Source organism: Gallus gallus, chromosome 2 (genome assembly GCF_016699485.2).
Source record: "Gallus gallus isolate bGalGal1 chromosome 2, bGalGal1.mat.broiler.GRCg7b, whole genome shotgun sequence".
NCBI classification, from domain to species: Eukaryota; Metazoa; Chordata; class Aves; order Galliformes; family Phasianidae; genus Gallus; species Gallus gallus.
Window position 1 is genome coordinate 77830157 of NC_052533.1, and position 21463 is coordinate 77851619.

The following is a 21463-nucleotide window of genomic DNA, read 5'->3' on the forward strand; positions in this document are numbered from 1 at the left end:
CTGCAGACATTAGAGCAGCATCTAAGCAGATCCTTCCTGGGAGATGACTTCACTTCTGAGCCAAACCTGCTGAGGCCGCAGCCCATGGGGGCCACGCAGGCTGCAGTGTGTGACACGTGGGCCTGCCCCCTCCATGAGTAGCTCTCAGGGCCAGGCCATCGCCCTGGCATTGTGGTTGAGAGCCTCTGGCAAGGGCAGAAGTGGTGATGCCGAAAAGGTGCCTTCAGGTGTGGGGTGTTGGTGATGGCCAGCGGCACCAGGCCTGAGCATAGAGGCTGTCCAGGCTTCGTGTGTGCAGCTGACAGGAGAGGAGGACACAAGTGCTTGGCTCCGGACCTCAGCCTGTGGGTTGCACACCTCATAGAATCATAGAACCATGGAATTGCTCAGGTTGGAAAAGACCTTCAAGATCATCGAGTCCAACCATAACCCAACCATACTACCCTAACAACCCTCTGCTAAATCATGTCCCTGAGTACCACATCCAAATGGTGACTCTCTCTTCTGGAGATGCTTGTGAGTGACCATAAGTAAAAACACGTGTCCCTCAATAGGCAGTGTTGGCAGCAGTGCTTAGGGCATGGTATTGGGATCTGGAATCAGATTTTAAGGGATCTGAATTCCTAGCCCATTTCAGAGGAAGCTTTTGCTGTCTTTTGTGAAAGCTGATTGCTTACCAGTAAAATGCACGCAGTTGTAGTTACAATTTAATAGAATTTGTCTGTGAAAACAGATGTGGAAATGCCTTTAAATAGCTACATGCCCTGACAGCATCCCAGCATTCGCTGCCTAACTCAGTAGGTGTTTTCTCAAAGGAAAAATGCCTGTATAATTAACACTTTGCAGAAACGCTTTGCAAGCCATCCTAGGAAAGGTGTGAGCAGCTCCTGAGTGGCTGTGCAGGCATAGACCTTGCTCCAGAAGTGTGGGTGCAGCTTGGTGGGAAAGAAGTGCAGCTTCCCTTCCTTTTCTATGTGGTGTGCTTTGTGACGTTGTCTTGCAACTGTGAACAGTGCCACCAGCACCTTGAGATAAGAGTTTGTGGGCTTCCTGAAACACCATTTCTGAGAGAAAAGAGGGACTCTGCATGCATCCCAATGGTGTTGACTCCGAAAGCCAAAGCATCATTAAAATTGAAGCTGAAGGGAGGGTAAGAAATATTGAAATAAGATCTCCAGCTCCTATTCTGACTGCAACATTTATATTTTCATTTAATTAAATAACTTCAAATAAACCAGATGAGAAGATGCTGCGTTTCCTCTGGCTTGTGACAGGGCTGGGCCCAGCTGGCCGGGCTGTCCCTGGGGCCGATCTCAGCACCTTCTGCCTCATCCTCACCAGTGACTCTCCCACACTGCACAGGAAGTTTGCTCAGCCCCATCCAAGCACCGTCTGCCTCAGCTGTGCTTATGAAAAGCCTCATAGGAGCTGAGGCAAGATGATGCTTGAATATTGCGTGCCTCTTAAAAAGTGATCTTACCCAGACTAGAAGGACTGAAAGATCAGCTCTTGTCCTAAAGCGTGTATTGGTGAATGTTCAGAGCACCCTGTACTTGTTTCACAAGCCTTATCGATGGATGGATGGATGGAGTAGTTTTGATAACTGTGGCAAGATAGACCTGCCTGCTGCAGTGGAAGGGGAGCCTTCGGGCTCTGGGAGAAGGCAATGCTGCTTGCTTCTGCTCTGCCTTCGGCCTAGAAATATGAAGGCTGTTGGGGTGGGTGCAAATCCACAATTGCATAAGAACTGTCAGAGTTCATGTCCATACACTAATGTGTTTTTCAAATAACTCTGGTGGGAAATAATCGCTGTTAAATTAGGATTTGGCTTCATCTCACGTGCTGCTGCTGCTGGATCGCTGCTTCCATCTTTCCCCTCTTGTCTCCATGCATTCTGTCATTCTTCCCCTGATTCACTTAAATCCCTTCTAAGTGTCATCTCTGATGTGTCTTCTTGGCTGGCACACGGCTTTCAGCAGAGTCTAGCTAATGGGAAATGGCAACACAGGGATTTAACGGCATTTGGACTGCGGTGACCTGCCTTTTGCTTTCATGGCTTCATAAATCTGGTCAATAGCCCACTAGAATCCCCAAAAGCTGGAGCTATTCAGCATGGTAGGGTGTGATGGTGGTATATGAGGCAGAAGATTTTTAGCCTTGAGTTTCTAAGTAAAGTTTTCAGTGTCTCATTTACCAGGGGAAGAAAGTGGTGGGAAGAACAGGACGAAGACACAGTCAGCTTACTGCAATTCTGAGGAAAGTACCTGTATTTTTTTTTTTTTCTCATTAGTTTGAGAGGATGTTAACTTCCATGTCTGTACGCTGTTTATGTAATTCCGCTCTTTTTTGGTTTTCAGCAGTTGTCCAGGCTTGGTCACCTCTCAGCCACGAGCAGCAGATGGCCGTCATTCAGAATGTGTCAGGCCTCGCCGTCGTTTGGCATCTACGGAATACCAGTAGGATTGCCCCAGGCTCCACTGCTGCCTGAGCTGCCTCCACCATCTGCAAAGGACTTTGCACGTTTTTCTGAAGCAAATAGATTTACGTGCTCTGATGGCTTGATTGACACAGTTTCCATTACGTAGCTTAATTTCTATGGGCTTTCCTATCCATCTTTTTCCCTCATTACCTGGTGAACAGGAGCTGCCCTTATGAGATAACTAGGGATTTAGGAATACATTTCTATGTGGCACAGAGGTGACGAGAAGTTTTGAAGTTTCTGCACATACCTGGACAGTGATGTTGGCTTCAGTCTGTTTGCTTCTCAGCGCTTCTCTCAGCCTTGCCCCTGGGCTGATGGTTTCCCTTGTTCTCACCCAGCCTCCTGCTCTCCTTGCATTCCCAGCTGGCTGGTACGAAGCCCTCAGCTCCTCACTGCTGCCTCAGTGTGTTAGATTTCCAATTTAACTAGTTCTTGCCCTAAGCAAAGGCCCCTCAGCTCCTTACAAGGAGGATGACCAACATAGCATCCATTCTGTGTCCTGGGGTGATGAGTTTTGGAAGGAAAAAGCCAGAGCTTTCCTACCACATATACAGGTTTTCTTCACTATTTCCTTCTCATAGAGGTACCTGAGATCTGTTTTTTCGTGTCCATAAATACCCACCGCCATACATTTAAACAAAGAACTGATGGATGGCTCAGAGCAAGCTCCAAGCTTAGGTGGGTTCTTGTCTGCAGGACACATTTAAATTCCACAGCTGACTTCTCCACACACTGTGTTTTGTATGAGGAGGCCTCGGGAAGACCTGCAAACAGGGAATTACTGTAATCCAGCTTGAATGTCACAAAAGCGTAGATTAATATTTCAACATCTGCCTCCGACTGTTGTCAGGCTCACTTTGTTCCTGAGATGGGTCTGTGATCCTCAAAAGATAGCCCTGAATTAAAGATGAAATCCATGTCTTACTTGATGGAAAAAAAGAGGACTGTTTGGATATGGCTCTTTACCCAGCATGTGGTTTAAGTTACTGCATGTGCTTTACGTTATCCAAACCCAAACAATAATGCAGTGCTATAATATGGTGCCAGAGTCTGTGCAGGAGGCAACCGCAAGCCATGGCAATGAAAGGGAGACTGGGAATTAGCCAGAGGTAAGAGGCTGCTGCTGGAGCTGCTACTGGCTTTGCAGTGCAGGTAGAAACTCATTGACAGTGCACTGTGGATGAGGAGTGAGGACCCCGTGTGTGTTTAGACTTTGTGTTAAGGGACATGGTTTAGAGAGAGCTACTGGTGATAGGTGGGCGGTTGGACTAGATGATCTTGTAGGTCTTTTCCAACCTTGATGATTCTATGATTCTATGCCCTCACTCTCGTGCTAGAAAAATGGAAGCTGCAATGAAAACAGAATGGATGAGGCAGGGCTCAAGTGAGAGCCCCAGCAAGAGGGAAAGGAATGGTCCTCTGTCCATGAATGGGCAGCACTCCCCACTAGAAAATGTCAGCAATTTAGTTAAATGTCTCAGCTCTCTGACCAGAAACTCTAAATTCAGAATGAATAATTTCTACTGCTTTAGAACTCAAAAGTTCTCAAACTGGTTCTGATTAAGCCAAGTGAATATTAGCTGGACCAAGTCTGCCTTTTTATTTATTAGTAAATTTGTTCACTTATTTAAATTCAGACCAGAACCAGACCTAACCAAGAGACCTGGCTGTGCGGACAGCTGATGCACAGTGTAACTCCAGCACACTGCTCTTGGCTTTTTCAGAGCACAGTAGATAGGTCAGTCACGGAAACCTTAAGACAGCTCAACTGAAGGTTCATGAATGGATGGGTGGTTGGGGACGTGGTTACCCAAGACTGTGAAGAGCTCAACGTGAGCTCATAACCACAAGCAGGATGCCAGCACTCTATAGGGCTGCTCCCTGTGACTCAGCAGCCACTGACACTGTTTGTTCTAGAGAAGAGAAGGGGCACTCCCCCTGTGGTGCAGAAAGCCTCACATAGGCCCAAAAAGGCTCTTGCAGAAGGTTGCTTCATGGTGGCTGGGAAACCACAGGCAAATGCTGCTCATTGTACCCACGGACTTGAGAATAGAAGCTAATGCAACCCATCATGTGCAGAATAAAACCCCATAGTTTTCATGGAGATGTGTCAAACACATCCACAAAGTACTTTCTAAAATGAACATGCTGGTCGTACTTGAGTTTTCAAAACAGATTTTCAAGAGAAAACAAAGTACCCTTAATCTGGCACAATCAGTCTGTTCAGTTCTGCTGCTCAGCAAAAGTGAGTGGTTTCATTTTGCTTGTAATGATGCATTTGGGGAGGCTGAGATTATATCTTATCTTTCCATGTAAGACCATGGAAACTGGGCAAATCCTGAGTGACAACTATTTCACTGCCCTTTCCTTGGAAAGCAGCCAAGCTGGCAATAAAGCACATCTATTTTCAATACAACTGCATTTGTATATGCTTCTGAAATGCCGGAACAGGGCTTTTAATGGGGGCAATTACTTAACTGAATCATATATTGATTTGTGTCACATTAACATTGCCGCACAATGATGTAGAACATCCCAATGCCACCAGCTCCTTCAGGAAGCTGGCTGCAACACAATGGCAACACGCACTAGGAAACCTTAGTTCTCTCTGCCAGATGCAGCTGGAATGTAAATATTTTATCACCTTGAGTACAGATACTCAGAAAACACCTTTGACGGCTAACATTGCCCTCGGCAGGTCTTAGTTAGTACGGCACTGATTGTAAAAATGCCATATGCATGCACATGTCTGCCCGCTAGACAGAAGCTGGTGGCAGTTCCTATGCCTTTCTCTCAATCTGCATTTACAAGTGCTCCTACTTGGATTGGAGCCTTGTGAGATATTGGCATACTGGTTATTGGTAAGGCAGTGGCACAGGCTGCCCAGGGAGGTGGTAGTGTCACCATCATCCCTGGAGGTGTTCAAGAACTGTGTGGATGTGGCCTTGAGGGACGTGGTTAGTGGGCATGGTGGGAATGGGCTGATGGTCTTTTCCAACACTAATGATTCTATGATTCCATGATTCTGTGAGATAAATGCACTCAGGATGGAGCTTCCTAGCATGGGCTTTGCTCATCTGCCTCTTAACAGCTTTGTCAGTTGGTTTGGGAAGAATGGCTTTGTAAAGCAGCAAATGCCATTTGTGCTGGAAGCTGCTGCAATGGGGAAAGGAGCCACCCAAATCCATTTCCCCAGCCTCTTCTGCTTTCCTTAGAGTGGACTAAAACAGAAGCATTTGGCTTGCTCAATAGTCACGGTTCTGCAACCATGAAAGAATGGTGAGAGCACTGTGAATTTAAATGTGCAGAGAGAATGCCAGATTTAAACCTGACTAGGCAAAATTAATATGCACAGTAACTTTAATTACCCAATGAAGTACAATTTTTCACAGAACGCCCTGCCTTTTTCCATGCAAGAGCTCCGTGGTGGTGTTCAGTGAGAAGGCAGCTGGTCTGGTTTCTCTTTGTAGCCTCTGTTTTATAGCCTGAATGAAAGGCTATTAGAGAACAATTACTTACTGCTGGCTTTCATACAGCGGTCATCGTTAGCATATCTGAGTACCCTACATCATCACTGGGAGGTGAGAGGCCTTTCATGTGTGTATATTTTATAGATGAGTAAATGCATATGAATATATAAGTGCTAAATAATCTGCTACTATATATGTTAATGACGTATGGCTGTGTTTCCTATACTTAGTTTTATGGGCATGGTTATTTTAATACCATGCATAATTAATATCATTACACAGGCAGGGAATTAAGTTGTTCACTGATTTGGGGCATTCAGTCTGCCATGCTTGGGATGTCCTTATTCAGAATATGTAGCATTATAAAGCATTGCTTCATCTAAACATTGATTTAATTATCGATTAAAATCAACCTTTTTTTTTTATTTTTCTTCAAATCAAGTCTTCTGCAATTCTTTGTCCAAAACTACTGATGAATAAAGAGCCTCAAAAGAGTCTCTGGGATTGCTGCAGCGATGGATAATTTGGATACTTTGTCCATTCAGTAAATCCTTTTCTTCGTGCTACTTGCAACCTATTTATTGTCTTTCCTGCACATGGTGCTCTGCAGGACATACATACACTGCTGTTGCATCACATCAGAGCCACTGATAACAGCAAAGAGAGGCACTGAGGGCTCGGTCATATTGCCGTGTTGTTTTTTAAAAGAACACCGATTTTTACCCCCTAATGATGGCAGTGACATTTCACAGTGACATTTGACAGGCTATGCATTAGCAAAACAACAACAAAAAAGAAACTTAAAACATTCTAACATTTTAATATCTACACCAACACCTCTAAGGAAGTAAGAAGATATGTTTATGTGTGATGTCCAGACTAATTACCTCAGGAAGGTGTTGAAAACAATGACTCCAAATGACCAGGAAAGCCACTTCTGAGAAACTGAGGAGGCACGGAAGGACGCTCACACCAAATCAATTTCTTTTTAAATAATATACTCCTTGCTGGACCAGAGAAAGCCTTTATGACTGCTTCTAAGCCTTGTCTGCACAACAGTCAGAAGAAGTTGGGTCAAAAGCCAATCTTATTTTACATCAGAGGCACAACGTGGACATCAACGTGTTTTCTTCCCCCCATTGCCTCCCTTAGCCCACATCCACTCTCTTCACTGCCCAGAGACGATCTCCACTCATTGTTATCTCTAATAACGTCAGCTTAGCACTTTTCATTAGTGGCTGGGAATTCAAAGGTTTAATTGCGTGATTTACTGTACTGAGAGGCAGTGCAGAACTGTCAGTCCAGTCCTGCTTGCCTCGAGAAGACTGCTGGCTGCTCATCAGCCATATCTCTGCTGAATATGCTCTCTTGGTGAGCAATTAATTAAGTAATGAAGAGCCTCTATAAATGACCCAAACGGCTGCGTTGGTTTGTAATTATGCAGGTGATGATTTAAAAGGAAGAAAAATGTAATTCCCATTTCTCACAAATCAGTTTGCCCTGCTGGCCTTCCCTAGCAGCTCTGCGGCTGCTGGCGCTTGTTGGGCCCACAGCAGCCGTCTGGGACACGGGCTGGGGAGATGGGCCCTGACCCCTCATCATCCAACAGACAGCCCATGCTTCCCTTTGTGGGCTCTGAAGGGACACAAATACCTCTCAGAGGGTATCACCTCTGGGTTTCACCCAGCGGAACACCATCTGGAGCTGCCTAGCCTGTACCAGGGCCTCCTCCTCTTCCACCACCAGGCAGCAGCGCTCCTTCCCCTCACCGCTCCCCTGCACTGAGAAGTGGGAGGCAGCACCCCGAGTCTATCTGAGGAATAAAGTCACCAATAAGTTCCACAGCTTGTGCTTCTTTTAATGGAAACATCACACACTCATTCACATTTGCACGAGGAAGTTCAAAGGGCTAGAAAGCAGGCTTTAACTTCAGCCCCCCTCGCTAACGCACCGCACCTTCACCCCTGAGAGCACCTGGCAGCTGTGTGCCTCCTGCAAGTGCTACTGAGTGCAATTTTACCTGCAGCACACGTTGCTTTTCCACACACACTCCAAAAGCTAAATCTCCAGTACACTCAGCTGGCACTAAGCAGAAATTAATAGTAAAGCCATTCAGTACAGTGCACCACATCCAGATCTATCCTTCCATCTCTGCCACAGGTGGCTAAAAGGGTGTTTTCCTACTCTCTGGAGAAACAAGATCAGCCTTACATTCTGGTCACAGCAAACCCGTTACAAAAGCAGCGCCTATGAATTGCACAGGACAAATGTGTCGTGCAGACCAAAACCATCTTTATATTCATAGGACTGGGGAGGTTTATCATCAGGGTGCTTATTGCATCACGTCAGGACAAGAGAGGCAATCTGACATTGCAGTCCAGCCAGCACAGCTCTTCCAGCAAGGCCTACAAAGACTGGGCTCTGCCTAACATCCTTGTTGCACCAGTCAGATGTAACCTCTGTTGAGACCTGCCCCCAAACCTGCTGGCTAGCAATACCGACCTGAATGCGAGTTTATAGCCAACTGAATTTATTTCTCCCATGATGCGTATGGTTTCATTACAAGTTCAGTGAGCCTCTGGTCAGCCTCTGAGATGTTTTGCCCTCCACCATTATGACTGTGCTCTTCAGCAAGCGGCAAGTATAGAGCCATTCCTTATCATAGTTTGCCAGGGTCTGGCATGTCATTCAGGCCAACTTCTGGTAAAAGCACATACAGCTGTATTCTGGACCATGAGAACCAGCACCAACCTATAGAAAAAAGCGCTTACAGAAGTGCTCATGCGCACCATGGGATGCGGTGTTTCTGTAAGCCCAGTGTGTTTCTCTGGCCAACCAAACAGTTTAGATCTAATTTTGGGATAGGACAATGGCTCTGAAAGTCTTCATATAGTGAGGATGGTATGGTCCCCATATATCCAGTGGGTTTTAGGGTCATAGACGGGACATCTGACATGTCAATCTTCAACTGTAGAGCAGCACGGCCCATTCTTGATTTAACTTCAGTACTAAGGAATATCTTCTTCTGCTTTTGAGACAGAGTGAAGTCCTACACTCTCCAGGTACCCAGATGCATGATATCAAATCTCACAATTAATCCAGCCAGTTTCCAAACATCAACGGCTGATACTGAATCTCTGACCAGATTGTCATAGCTTGTGGCTGGACCTGATACCTGGGAAAATTGCTTCTGTTTCTGTAATGTGCATAGTTAATCTGTCTTGGTTATAACCTGGAAAAGTTGCAGTGCAGACACTGATAATAAACTGGTGCTTATTTACTTATTTATTTATTTATTAACAGTAATTTAAATATCAAGGGAAAAAGACAAATCTAAACCCACCTGAGGTTCGCCATCTCCCTTACTTCACAGTTAAATGCCAAGACAAAAAAATCCCTGAGACTAAAGAGGAGATAACAGGTAGTGGATACAGGGAAACATAATTGGGGAGGCAAATGTTAGAGGTGACTGTCATACAAAAGTTAGTTCAACTTCTCTGTTGCTCCAAAGAAACCAGTCATTGTCCCTGATTTATATCTGCAGATGATGTGAGTACCTCAGCTACAGAAATATTTCATATGCAGCCCTCTTTATATTCAACAGAACAAAAACATTAAGAAATGTATCCACACGGACCATATAGAGCTGTACAGATCAATATCTACCTTGCACTAATCTTTGATTACTAGAATTAATATACCGTAAAGTGCTTCATACATTAAAAAAAGAGTAGACTTAGATTTTCACTGCCCACTGAGACTGTGATGTATTTTAAATGTTTCATTATTTCGATAAAACCTCGTAATATGCCTACCAATGCAAGGAGAGGAAAGAATATCTAGTGTCAAAAGTACAACTCCTTAACTGTACCCATTACAAAATGAACAAACACAAAATATGATCCTTTCACACATGTTGCTTTTCAGGCAGTTTTGCAGTCATTCACCTGGAACTGGAAATGAAAAAAAAACACTTGAACTTCCTATCAACAGCAGACGGGTAAACATTTTTGTCTTCCACCCAAAAATAACTTCACCTTCCATAATCAGACACACTGTGGTATAGCCCTTGCCATGTTTCTGCACCATAAAGGCCGCTATACAGTGTTCCAGCTCCATCAACAGCAGGCATGCATGATGGCATGCAGTCTGTTATCTTGCTCAGATAACAAGACTAATGGCTCTAAAACCTTCCAAGTAACTGCCAGTCAGTCAGGTTCTGCTTCTTGCAGGAGACACCTGCCTCTGTCTTTGAGCCTCTGCTACTCTTTTCTTCTCCTGTTCCTCCGCCTTCTTACGCTCCTCTTTTAGCTCCTTGTATCTCCACTTAGGAATCTGCAAGTAGGGGTCATCTTTAGCGCTGCTCCTCCTTCTTGCCTTTTCCGGTTGGAAGGTGGGTGGAGGAGCCTTGCTGACACGGACTTTGGGGATGACAAATCCCGGCCTCACGCTGCTTCTTCTGAGCAGGTGGAGCGGCAAGAGGCTTGTTTTCCTGGTGGCTATGGTGCTCACTTGAGACACTGCGAGGCTGACGGGCTGCAGACTGGCTCGACGGTCCTTCTTTTTGGGGATTACTGTGATTTTGGAGTTCTGAAATAATTTCTCATAGCTGCTAACGTGGTCTTTGTCCTGAGATCGGATCTCCTCAGCTCTCTGCTTCCTAAGGATTTCTTGCACAGCCAGTCTGCGTTTTCCCACAGAAGGCGGGCTTCCTGGACACACAGTCCTACATGACAGAGCAATGAAGGGACTGCCTAAGCTTGTCGTCATCTTCACCATGTGATCAAGGACCCCATCCTCTTCTGGGCCATGGAAAGCCTGGAACGAGACAACTGACCTCACACACTCAGAAATCCTCTGCAAACAGGTTTTTGGTTCTGCAGCCTTGGCAAGGAGTTCCTTCATCTTTGGCCATTCCGGTTTATATTGATCACAAAACTGCTCTGGGCATGGTCTATCCATCAGCCTTTGCATGATGAAAGCAGAGTCTGACCTTCCTGTATAACAAGCCCATTCCCATGAAGTCAGTCCACGGCTTGGGTCTGTTGTGTGAACATTTGCCCCTCAAAAGAAAAGAAAAACAAACAGTGTTAGTGAAACCGTCTGCATTTCTGAGCACTTTAATATTCGCTTTTGATGTACGTATATCATTGCTCCTGTAGATAATTTCTTAGTTCCTTGAAAAAGTTTGAAGCTGAAATGTGAACAGGCTACAACTTTTGACTTCTTGACGAGCTTCTCTATCAGATGAAGTGCCACTTTCAAACAGCCAACACATAACTGACCTATAGATATCTTGTCAAAAAAGAAAAGGCGTTCTGTCACATTGCTTTGGAAGATGGGCATGCACAGAGACTGAGATCTGGGGAAAAGGCCAGAGAAGAATCGTGATGAATTATTTTTTCCCACTTAGATTTATCTCAGTGACACCATTTCAAACCAACATGAGAGGGACTAGATATCAGGAAAGGCAACCAGAAACTGGTTTGTAATGGCTTCAGTTTAACCTTCCACTCAAAGGGTGTTTAACTGTTACAGAAAGCAGGAAAAAGGAGAGTACAGGGAAAGTGATCAGGAGTTCAGTTTTAACCCTACTAAGTATCATTTTATTCCAAATTCCCTAAGAAAATCTCTAAAAGAGAAAGATGGAGACACAGAAAAGGAGTGAATGTGAATGGAACGAGAAATCCAAAGCAAAGAAGTCCGTCTCAATTTGAAGAGGAGTCTAAGTGAAGTTTGCAGAAATATCCAGAGAGAAAGCACAGAAGCACTCTGAAGCGTCAAGCATGGAGCCCGAGCTGGAAGGAGGCAAAGAAGAGGAAGATTTGATCAAAACAAAGAGTTCATTAGCTGTGGGCTGAAGAAAGGCTTGTGAGAGCTCAAAGGCAAAGAGGTTGAAGCTGTTCATGACAACAGAAGCTACAGACAGACCAGTGAGAGGAGGTTGGAAGAAAGGCACAGAAAGATATTTCTTCCTGTTACACTAGCCTGTTTCTGAAATCCTCCTGCCCAGACTCCCTACCCCCAACTCTCTTGTTCTAAACTGCTGTCTTGTCCCCTTCTGAATACTTGTCTGTGTCTGTACTCCTTCCTACTAAAACTAACTGGAAACATGGCAGACTATGTGGAAGTTGTTTGTTTGCTTTTCACATAACAGGCAAAGATTTACTAAGGGAAGAGTAGAAGCTAAGGGAATTGTGTCTAAATTTACCTTTGCTTGGAGGCTGCATTCAAACTCAGACACTCAGCTCTTGCAGTTGCCTGAGCTGTGCTGCAGCTGTGCCTGGCCATGTGCCTTGCAGGCCTCACTCATTGGTTTCACCTCAGACCTCCCCTGTCTCTGTGGTCTTGCCTCATCACCATGGACTTAGCTGGCAGTCACTGGCTGACTGTGCTTATCATCACCTGACCTGCTCCACTTCTTCAAGAAGTGCCTTTGCTGATGAGGCCAGTGCCTCTGTGTGCCTTGCGGCAGCCCTTGGGTCACTCACCTTTGAGGTGAAGCCATCCCTCACTGCTCCTGACAGACGTGTACCCAGGTATTTTGGAAACTTCATCTCAAGAAAGAGTACTACGTAGTGTAGGAATCCTGATCTTTCAGTGGAAATCGATGTTGACTTTGTAACTTGTAACACAAAATCTCTTGTAAGGCATGATTTACTATCGCGGTATTGATCTTCTGTACAAATCCAGAGGCATTTCTAAAAAGAACTGTCACTTAACAGGATGTCACACCTGTATGAGACATGAATAGTCATGTCCTTTTTTAAATATTAACTAGACACAGAACTACTGAATGACAGAATCCCAAGGGTTGGAAGGGACCTCAAGAGATCATCAGGTCCAACCACCCTGCTAAAGCAGGTCACACAGGTCCAGGTGGGTCTTGAATATCTCCACAGGAGGACCCCACAATCTCTCTGGGCAACCTATTCCAGTGCTCTGCCACTCTTAGTGTAAACAAGTTCTTTCACATCTTTATATGGAACTTCCTATGCTCAAGTTTTAGGCCATTACTCCTTGTCCTGTCACTCCACACCAGAAGAGCCTCATCCATTTGCCTCCCACCTCCCTTTACATACTTATAAACATTGATCAGATCCCCTCTCAGTCTTCTTTTCCCTAGGCTGAACAGACCCAGGTCCGTCAGCCTTTCCTCATATAGGAGATGCTCCAGGTCCTTAATTATCTTTATGGCCCTTCACTGGACTCCTTCTAGGAGATCTGTCTTTTTTGAACATGGGAGCCCAGTACTGGACACAATAGTCTAAATGTGGCCTCACCAGGCCAGAGTAGAGGGGAAGTATCACCTCCCTTAATCTGCTGGCCACACTTCATCTCTGAGGTGGAACCTCAGACTGTCCAACAAATCCTAGAGGGCTTCCTGACAGGCAACCATGCCCCTTTTTGCTTGGCCTTGCCTTGCTGAAGGGCCTTGAGAGAGAAATTCACAAAGATCAGCTCTGTGATTCCCTTCAGACAATGCTCATCTGAGTTTGAGTCCATCTGACGGGGAGAATGGGGCATGGCCTTGTCAGCACAGAATCATGGAGGATCACGCGTGTTGCTGCAGAAGATCCGCAAGAGGCAGAACTTTGGGTCTGGGAGCTCTTAGCTCAGAAATATTGCTCAGATCCATAAACTCCCAACACGGGAATTAGTTTAGGAATAAGTATCAGATCAAAAAGAAGGAAGCAAAATCACAGGAGAGATTCCCCAGGAGGGAGCTGATGAAGGTGGCTGAGGGCAACAGAAGGAGCAGGTGAAGGCAGAAGGTGCATGGCCAACACATTGGCACTGGGGCACTCTGAGTTTAACAAGAGAGCTCAGTGTAGCAGGCATCTATTACCCAGCTGTTTCACACACAGTATTTAAAGCCCAGTCTCTATGACCACTGCTACCTCAGTGACTTTACTGAAACAGCACTGGGTTTACACTGGAGATTTCAGCAGGGCTTGAGTGGTGAGTAATGATGCGTTTCTGTGTTCCTGCCCAGGCTCACTGGCTGCTGGCACCATTTGGTCCTCACTGCGCAGCCACCCGTGACAAACTGCCCATGAGTGGCTCAGCTCCTCTCTTTTTCACTTTGCATTCCCAAATCACAAACCCTCACCTTCCAAAGAATCATTTTGAAAGAGGAAACATTACAGACAAGTGTCTCAGAGCACCTTCGTCTTGCAGTCATTAACCTTGGCCACTCTCCAGGAACTCAAGTTTCAGGAAGAGCATCCACTTAAAAAATCCAGCTCCAACCATCTATCACGCTCTGCTGATGCCCCTTTCCTATTCAGCAGCCAAATCCCACTTAGGCAGCTAGAAAAGTGAACTTCCCTTTACTGATCTCCTGCATTGCCATAAGAAATTGCCAGAAAACAGAGATCTCACCCAAGCCACTAAGCAGGTACTGGGTTTAAAGGATGCCTGGCTGTAACTCCTTTATCAACACACGTCTGTTTTGTTGCTGTACAACAGTCAGAGGTTATGCAAAAAGACCCATGCCTGATTATGGGTATTTTCCACCTATATTTCCATGTATTCTTACTGGTTAACGTAGAATTTAGCTGGAACCTAAGGAATTGTTTTATTTATGAAACTGCTTTTTCCCCCAGATCATTCAATAACAATGTTTTATGCATTCTTCAGCAAAGCAGCACTTTATAGTCAGCAGCCACTTAGTATCCCTTCAGCCCCAAACTATTTCTAAATCCATTCTGAACAAGCTACTCCCTCCCTCCATTTCACCAGGCTGTACAGTGCTAAACTAGATATTGAAATGGCCCCTATTTTTCAGCTGAAAATGTGCAGACCTGCAAAGTGATCTCTAAAACATGTAAATAAACCGCAGTTTAGAAACCTGTAGCATATTTGAACTCAATGGTTCTTATGGGTACCTTACGACTTGGGATATTCTATGATTAATCTTAGATCCCTTTAGCCAACAGATGTTCTCTGCTACCCTCACTATCTCTAATGCACAACCAGCCCAACATAACTTTCTGTAGGTAAACATGATAGGAGGATAACAAAGTCATTTTCTGGTTGGTGAAAGGCTCGTTCTTCCCACTGATCTGTTTGCTTACAGAACATGAAGAAAAGTAGGTGGCTATTCAGATGCCAGAGGCAGCAGCTGTATGTTAAACTTGATATCTATGCTGAGTTACCTGCCATGATGGAAAGTTGTGAAATAGCTTGTCATGGCCAAAACAGGCAGAACAAATATCCATCAGATCCCCGGTGATAATAATAGAAAGCCATGACACTGTCAGGTCAGTTTGACAAGTTTTAAGGTATGGGGATTGAAGTTTCATTTTAAGCGATAATTTATAACAGCCACTGGAAAATTCTGAACTAGCATCTGCACGAAATAGACATTAGTTCAGAAAGTGCACCTGTGTCTAGCAATACACCAGCTCTAACCGTCGCTTTATAACTTTGTTTCATAAAAATTTAACTCTAGAATGAATGATCTGACTCCAAAACCTTGATTCCAGTGTAACAGGCTGGAGAACCTTGCAGAAAATAATGCCAGTTGCCATATCATTCAAGCATTTCTGTGTCACATCAACATCAAGAAACTGGATATTATAAAAATGGATGAAAGTAATGTCACTATGTTTGATAAATGCCTTCTACTTAAAACGGTCAAATTTAAGTTCAAATTTAAGTTTACTGTGAGAGTGGTGAGGTGCTGGCACAGGCTGCCCAGAGAGGTTGTGGATGCCCCGTCCCTGGAGGTGTTCAAGGCCATGTTGGATGGGGCCCTGGGCAGCCTGGTCTAGTATTACATGTGGAGGTTGGTGGCCCTGCCTGCGACAGGGGGGGGCTGGAGCTTGATGAACCTTGTGGTCCCTTCCAACCCAAGCCATTCTACGAATCTACAATTTTATGAAATTATGAAAGATTAGACTTCTGTGGCAGCAAAACAGCAGAAATGAACTAACCATTCAACATCTCAGCCTACAACTAAATGGACTTGTGGGATTTGGGGTCTAAACAACAATGATATTCACATGCTATCTATTATCATTTCCATAAAACTTATTTGTGTCCAATGCCTGCAACAGTAAAAAAATAAAATAAGGTAACATACATATATACTAATTATTTAATTGTTAGCTAATAACTTACGTATCAATTACTCAACACAGTAAAGCATACAACACTATGGCTAAAAGGTGCTACATGGCCCTGTCAAGAGTCAGCCTTGCACCTGTAGAGCAATGTCTATCACCATCCCTTGCTGCTGTCTATATGTGATGGTCTACTATTTGCAGTTAGATGATGAAGAAGAAACAGCAAAGCACTTTGCATACCTGCCATCATCAAGGCTTTCACGCATTCCGTTCGTCCCTGCATCGCAGATTTCATCAGTGCTGTAAATCCAAACACATTCCTCTTCTCAATGTCAAGCCCAGGGAAATAGTTCAACAAATAGTTTGTAATGGTTATGTGCCCTTAAAAAAAAAGAAAAAAAAGAAGAAGAAAGAAAAAAAAAAAAGAAGAAGGAGAAGAAGAAGAAGAGAAAATCCATCAAAGAATTAAGAGCCAGTCTCAAGGTCAAACCAAAAATTAGTGCTGCAGGTTTGACTACCGCAAAAATACGGACGATGAATGAGATCTGTTCTCAAGTGACTTTCCTGCTCATTGCAGTCATTAGCTTCAGCATTAGGTGGCACTGTCCCGTGGCAGAACGTGGGATAGTCCTGGAAAGCCGGACTCCTACCGCCTCCCAGGTTGCCCCCAGTGAGGTTTTTTCCTCTCTGAAAATGAATCTAAGGTACAGGAATAATTAAATATCAGAGGTGGTCACTCTGAGGTTGAAGGGGACTCAGTTTCTTCAACGAGGGGGTCGTACTGCCTGTCCCCTGGGGGAATTCCTAGCAAAGATTCAGCTCTTTCACCCCTCTGGTAAATTTGAGCCTTACAGTCACAGTGCTCCATTAAGAAGTAATTACACGTGGTAGTTCCAGCCAATACTACGAGCAAACCATGCCAGCCATGGTACTAGGCAAAGAAATATTTTGCACTGGCTCCCACATTTTTACTTTACCATCTGACCGTGCAAAGCCACTTGTCCATTTTTCAGCAGCAGGGAAATGAAGCCGCACTTCAGTTTAGGTAGCAAAACAAATGCCCTGAGTTCTGTCTCTAAAAGCAACTTGTTACCGTTCATGTGCCCCATGAGTGTGGACAACTGGTGTCAGCAGGGGTGTGCTGAGTAGCTGAAGCTATCTCTGGCTAGCTGGTGGGAAGACTAATTAAAACATCAAGCCTTTATAATTGGACCGTCAGAAGAAGACAAATACCCAGTGCCATTATGACTCATTCAAAAAACTTTACCCTTTTTTTGCCATTCGTTTTATGATGCTTTGATGCTCTGTGAAATAATGCAGCCTGCCAGGCAGCTGCGACAATCACAGTTTAATTACCAGGAGCTGTAAAAATATTCTCATTTCTCTCCGCAGTCCAGCTGAATATTCTGTGATGCATATCACTCAAATTCATCTAGAAATGTTACCGAAGCAGATTATAATTCATACAGGGCACTTTTTAAAGCTTATGGTGTCGCATCTGGTGCAGATTTCATCAGATGTTGCCTTGCACCAACACAGTCCTGGACTCACTTTGGAAAGCAAGTTAAGAAAAGCTTTAGCGTGGAATTTAAGATGCTTTCCAGGTGTTACTCTTTGTCTCCTAGAATCTGCTGGGCTCTGCTACCTTGCCAGGATACACTGCTGAAACCGGAGCAGGTGGAGAGATAGCACAGATCTGCTCAACAGTGCCGTAGTCAGGGAAAACCAGGGAAGATGCTCGTGGTACCTTGGATGGGCTGGTGGCAATGAAACGTAAAGATATGGCAAGCTGCAGTAAGCTGAACACAGCAAGAGTGAACTGTGTTCAAGGCAGGATTGAGTGACCCAGTCCTGCTTACTCAGCATGGAGGCTTCGGCTTCACTGACTTCATGGCGTGAGACCAAATCCTTGACAGGGTATCAGTTACTACCAGCAGAAGCTTCATGCCCAAGCTGTTTTGCAGGACATGCTCTGTTTCATCAATGTACAGTGTGCCTCATGATTGGTTTGCAACAGCTGAAATAATGCTTTTTGTCAGAGAAATCAGAGACAGGAACCAAAACAAGGAGAAATAATAAAATGGACAAATTTTCAGCACTTATACATTACTAAAGGTGTTCTTCCCTTTGCCAGGCCCATAGCTGCAGCAAGGGATGTTTTTCTGTGAATCGGAGGGAAGCCTAAGAGACAACCCAAGGGACTTTGCTCAGGCAAAACTCTCTGGGGTGCTACAGCTGTTTGGCACCAAAAAATCCATCACCTTCATTTCACAGGGATTCCTGAAAATCACTTCAGTTCCAGCTTGCAGGAGGTGCTGCCCCCTGAGGTTTGTTTCAAATTTCAAGTTCAAACAGACATCAAATTCAAAGCAAAACTCAGATCTGCCAAGTTTGTGTTCAGACCGTGTCACATGCTTTTGATTTAAGGCCACAATGTTTGCTTCAGTTCTCCTGCATCTGTAGGAACTAGTAGTGCATATCTAAGTCATAAATCAGGTAAGTGAGTCTTTCATGATTTAAAGCCTGCTATGGAAGCCGCATGAAGCTCTGCAATAAATGAGCCTAGCATCAGGCAGGGCAGCAACACGGGATCCGAGTCAGGCTCCTGCTCTGCTGCCTGTAAGCCAGCTCTACCTGCTGGAGGATTGGCGTGCTGAGGGCACAGTTCATCGCCCTATGAGACACATTTAGTGAACAGCACAGATGTCTGTAACAGCTTAGCTCACTTTATTGCTGCCACAGAGAGAATGTATATAATGGTTACAATGATACGTAATCATCTATTTAATGCAGGCAGAAGGATACTCCGTGTAGTAAGGAGGATGATCTATCATACAGTGTCACCGCTTGGACGTGACTCATGTTTCCAGATAGCCTGCATTTGATCTACAGGCATTGAATGCTTTCTGGCAGACAAGTAAAACTGAAGATGCACAGTCGTCATGATCTGGATGTCTGAGGTAGTTGCATTCTCATGTCTCCATTTATGCAAAGAAATCACCTGCTTCGTGATTTGTGATTCAAGAGCCTGCCCCAGACTGGACCCTGTAATATATAATATCCATACTTCAAAAGGGAACATTTACAGCTCTAAAGCCCAGCACATGCCAATTGCCGTACATTGCCACTGATGTAACTATGTCCTCATCAACAGCAGAACGGAGAACCAGCAGATTTTTATATAACGTACCCTTTCACCCTCTTTCCATCTTTGTAACCATTTTCCTTCCTTCCTTTCTTTTTGCTGCTTGTTATTTCATGCTCGTTTTCATCAATCTTCCTTTTTTTCCCCCTGCACTTCCCCTGTTCTGCCAATTAATGACTTTATTTCTCCTTTAGCAGCACCACCGCCTGTTTCTGGGCTTCACCCTCTGCTGGCCGCTACCAATTTTCAGTTTTGGAAGGGAAAGGCCTCTTGAGAAGGATGCTATGTCTGTAAGAAATGCTGAGAGAGCAGGAAAACAGACCCATTTTCAAACCTGAAACTTACATACGGCATTAAATGCTTTGTCAGTGATTGATTTTTCTATATTAATTCATTCAGAACCCACTGCTTTCCACTGATCTCCTCAGACTATTTTCTTCAGGTCAGCCCGTGCAGAGAGGCTTCCATTTAAGATGGGTTCTTTGAAAGATGTGAACGTAAAATCAACCAAATCAGAGGGGTAAAAGGAACCGAATTCAATGCTCTTCTGAGACCCTGGCTGCTCTGTAAAATAATTCTATTTAATTTTAGATGCTGACTGCACTGAAACAACGTGTCTAAGCAGCCAGGACACTTCTTCTGCACATATGGATGTTTATGGGACCATAACAAGAATGGAAGCGCTCTCTGAAACCACCTGGATACCACCCTGCAGTTAGCTGAAATAATGCGGGTTTGCTACTAGACTTTCTGTAGGAAATACTGTTTTGTTGTTCCTTTGTGGTTTTTTTTGGTTTTTTTTTTTTTCATAAATGGCGGAGAGCTGCTTGAATAATTTGTTTTCCAGAAATAAAATTCAGGAAAACTGAATCAACCCGCCACTAAAGGTGAGATAGCACAGGCTTTTCTTTCAGCTCTTTCTAACACACTGCTTAGTGTTGCTACTTAAAGTTCAGCAGTAATTAAGCAGCATCTATCACACTGTAGCTGCTCTGGTTGCAGTGCTAACCACATGGTAATCTGTATTAATGCTACAGCAGTGTCTCGTGATGATGAATTGAACAACTGGTGTCAGTGTCAGAGCTCAGGATTATCGTAGGCAGGGGAAAACTTCCCCGTTGTTAGGGGTTTGGGTACGTTTCTGCTGACTGCAGTCATTTCCAGAGGCACTGGGGATCAATAACAAGTGCTGGCAGACAGAGTCAAGTCAATGTCAGCCCTCCAGATTAATTCTGAGCTCATTAGCGTGAGTTATAACAATCAGGAAGGAGTTGGTGTTAATGTTAAACCTTCTACTGTCCAAATTTGTGTTAGGGCAGATAAATAAAAGAAGATGAGAGCTTTGGAGACTTCTCCACTTTAAAAAGCTGCCACGCTCACAACTTTGCTATGAACATAACTGTGGTTGCAATTCCTTCTTTCAGGGCTCTCTAGCAGAGTTCACTTTCAGGTGCAACACGGTTTGGCTACTCACTAGAAACATTTTTTAGATGCACACTGAAATTTCTGAATGATGATACATTTTCCTACAGTCAGTAGTCATTACAAACCCACTGAGGAAGGTGCAATGAGCATGAGACAGAGAGAGAGCTATGAGCAGCAATACAGCACATTATGGTACAGCAGTAGTAACTGCTGTTTACTATTTACCCATTGGAGCAAACATAGGAAATGAGTTTAAAGGAACCAGGTCATGCAGGACTGCACATTCTGGGCACACTTTAAGCTAAAATATTTAATGGCATCTGGCGGAAATGTATAGCTTATTCACTGTTAGTCTATAGGATAAATATTGCTTTAGATTAATTAGTTCAAATAATGACAAACTTATTTGGGAGCAGGCTTGGCCAGGATAATCTTATGCAGACGAATTTCTTGTAAGGCTTTGAAAAAAGTCCTAAAAATAGCAGTCACAGCATGGATCCCTCCTAAGACCCCCATACAAGGGGCAGAGAAGACCCTTACCTGCCTGCGCAGCTGTGATCAGGGCCGTGTTCCCTTCATTGTCCTGCCAGTTCACATCGAGGTGAGGGCACTGTGATAAGGCTATGACAATATCCACATACCCTTGGTAACAGGCGACGATGAGACCATTCTGTAAGCAAAATAGAAAGAGTTAGGCTTACCAGACTTGGGATAAGTCCACCGAGGAAGCACATTTGCATGCTTTTCATTTGTTGGCGTTGTTTATTTTAAGACCGAAGAACTGAGCAGGTATCAGCATAACTAGTGATTAGCTCCAGGCACAATGTTCAGATCCAAAACACAGCCTTCTGTCTCTGCCTTTTGATGA

The 21463-nt window shown here is 44.4% G+C and overlaps 1 protein-coding gene across 2 annotated transcripts in view; it reads right to left on the reverse strand.

The window, feature by feature from the left end:
• Window positions 1-9214: 9214 nt before the first annotated feature.
• The window catches only part of ANKRD33B (ankyrin repeat domain 33B), a 38772-nt gene continuing 26523 nt past the window's right edge, over window positions 9215-21463 (reverse strand). The window contains exons 2-4 of one of the 2 annotated variants that reach the window (XM_040695722.2): window positions 21136-21265; window positions 16266-16325; window positions 9215-11015 (exon numbers count right to left, since the gene is read on the reverse strand). In XM_040695722.2, coding sequence (XP_040551656.1) covers window positions 10165-11015; window positions 16266-16325; window positions 21136-21265 — 1041 coding nt within the window. In that variant the 3' untranslated portion in view covers window positions 9215-10164. Of the gene's footprint in view, window positions 11016-16265; window positions 16407-21135; window positions 21266-21463 lie in introns of both variants that reach the window. The other variant, XM_004935114.5, reaches the window with a different exon arrangement.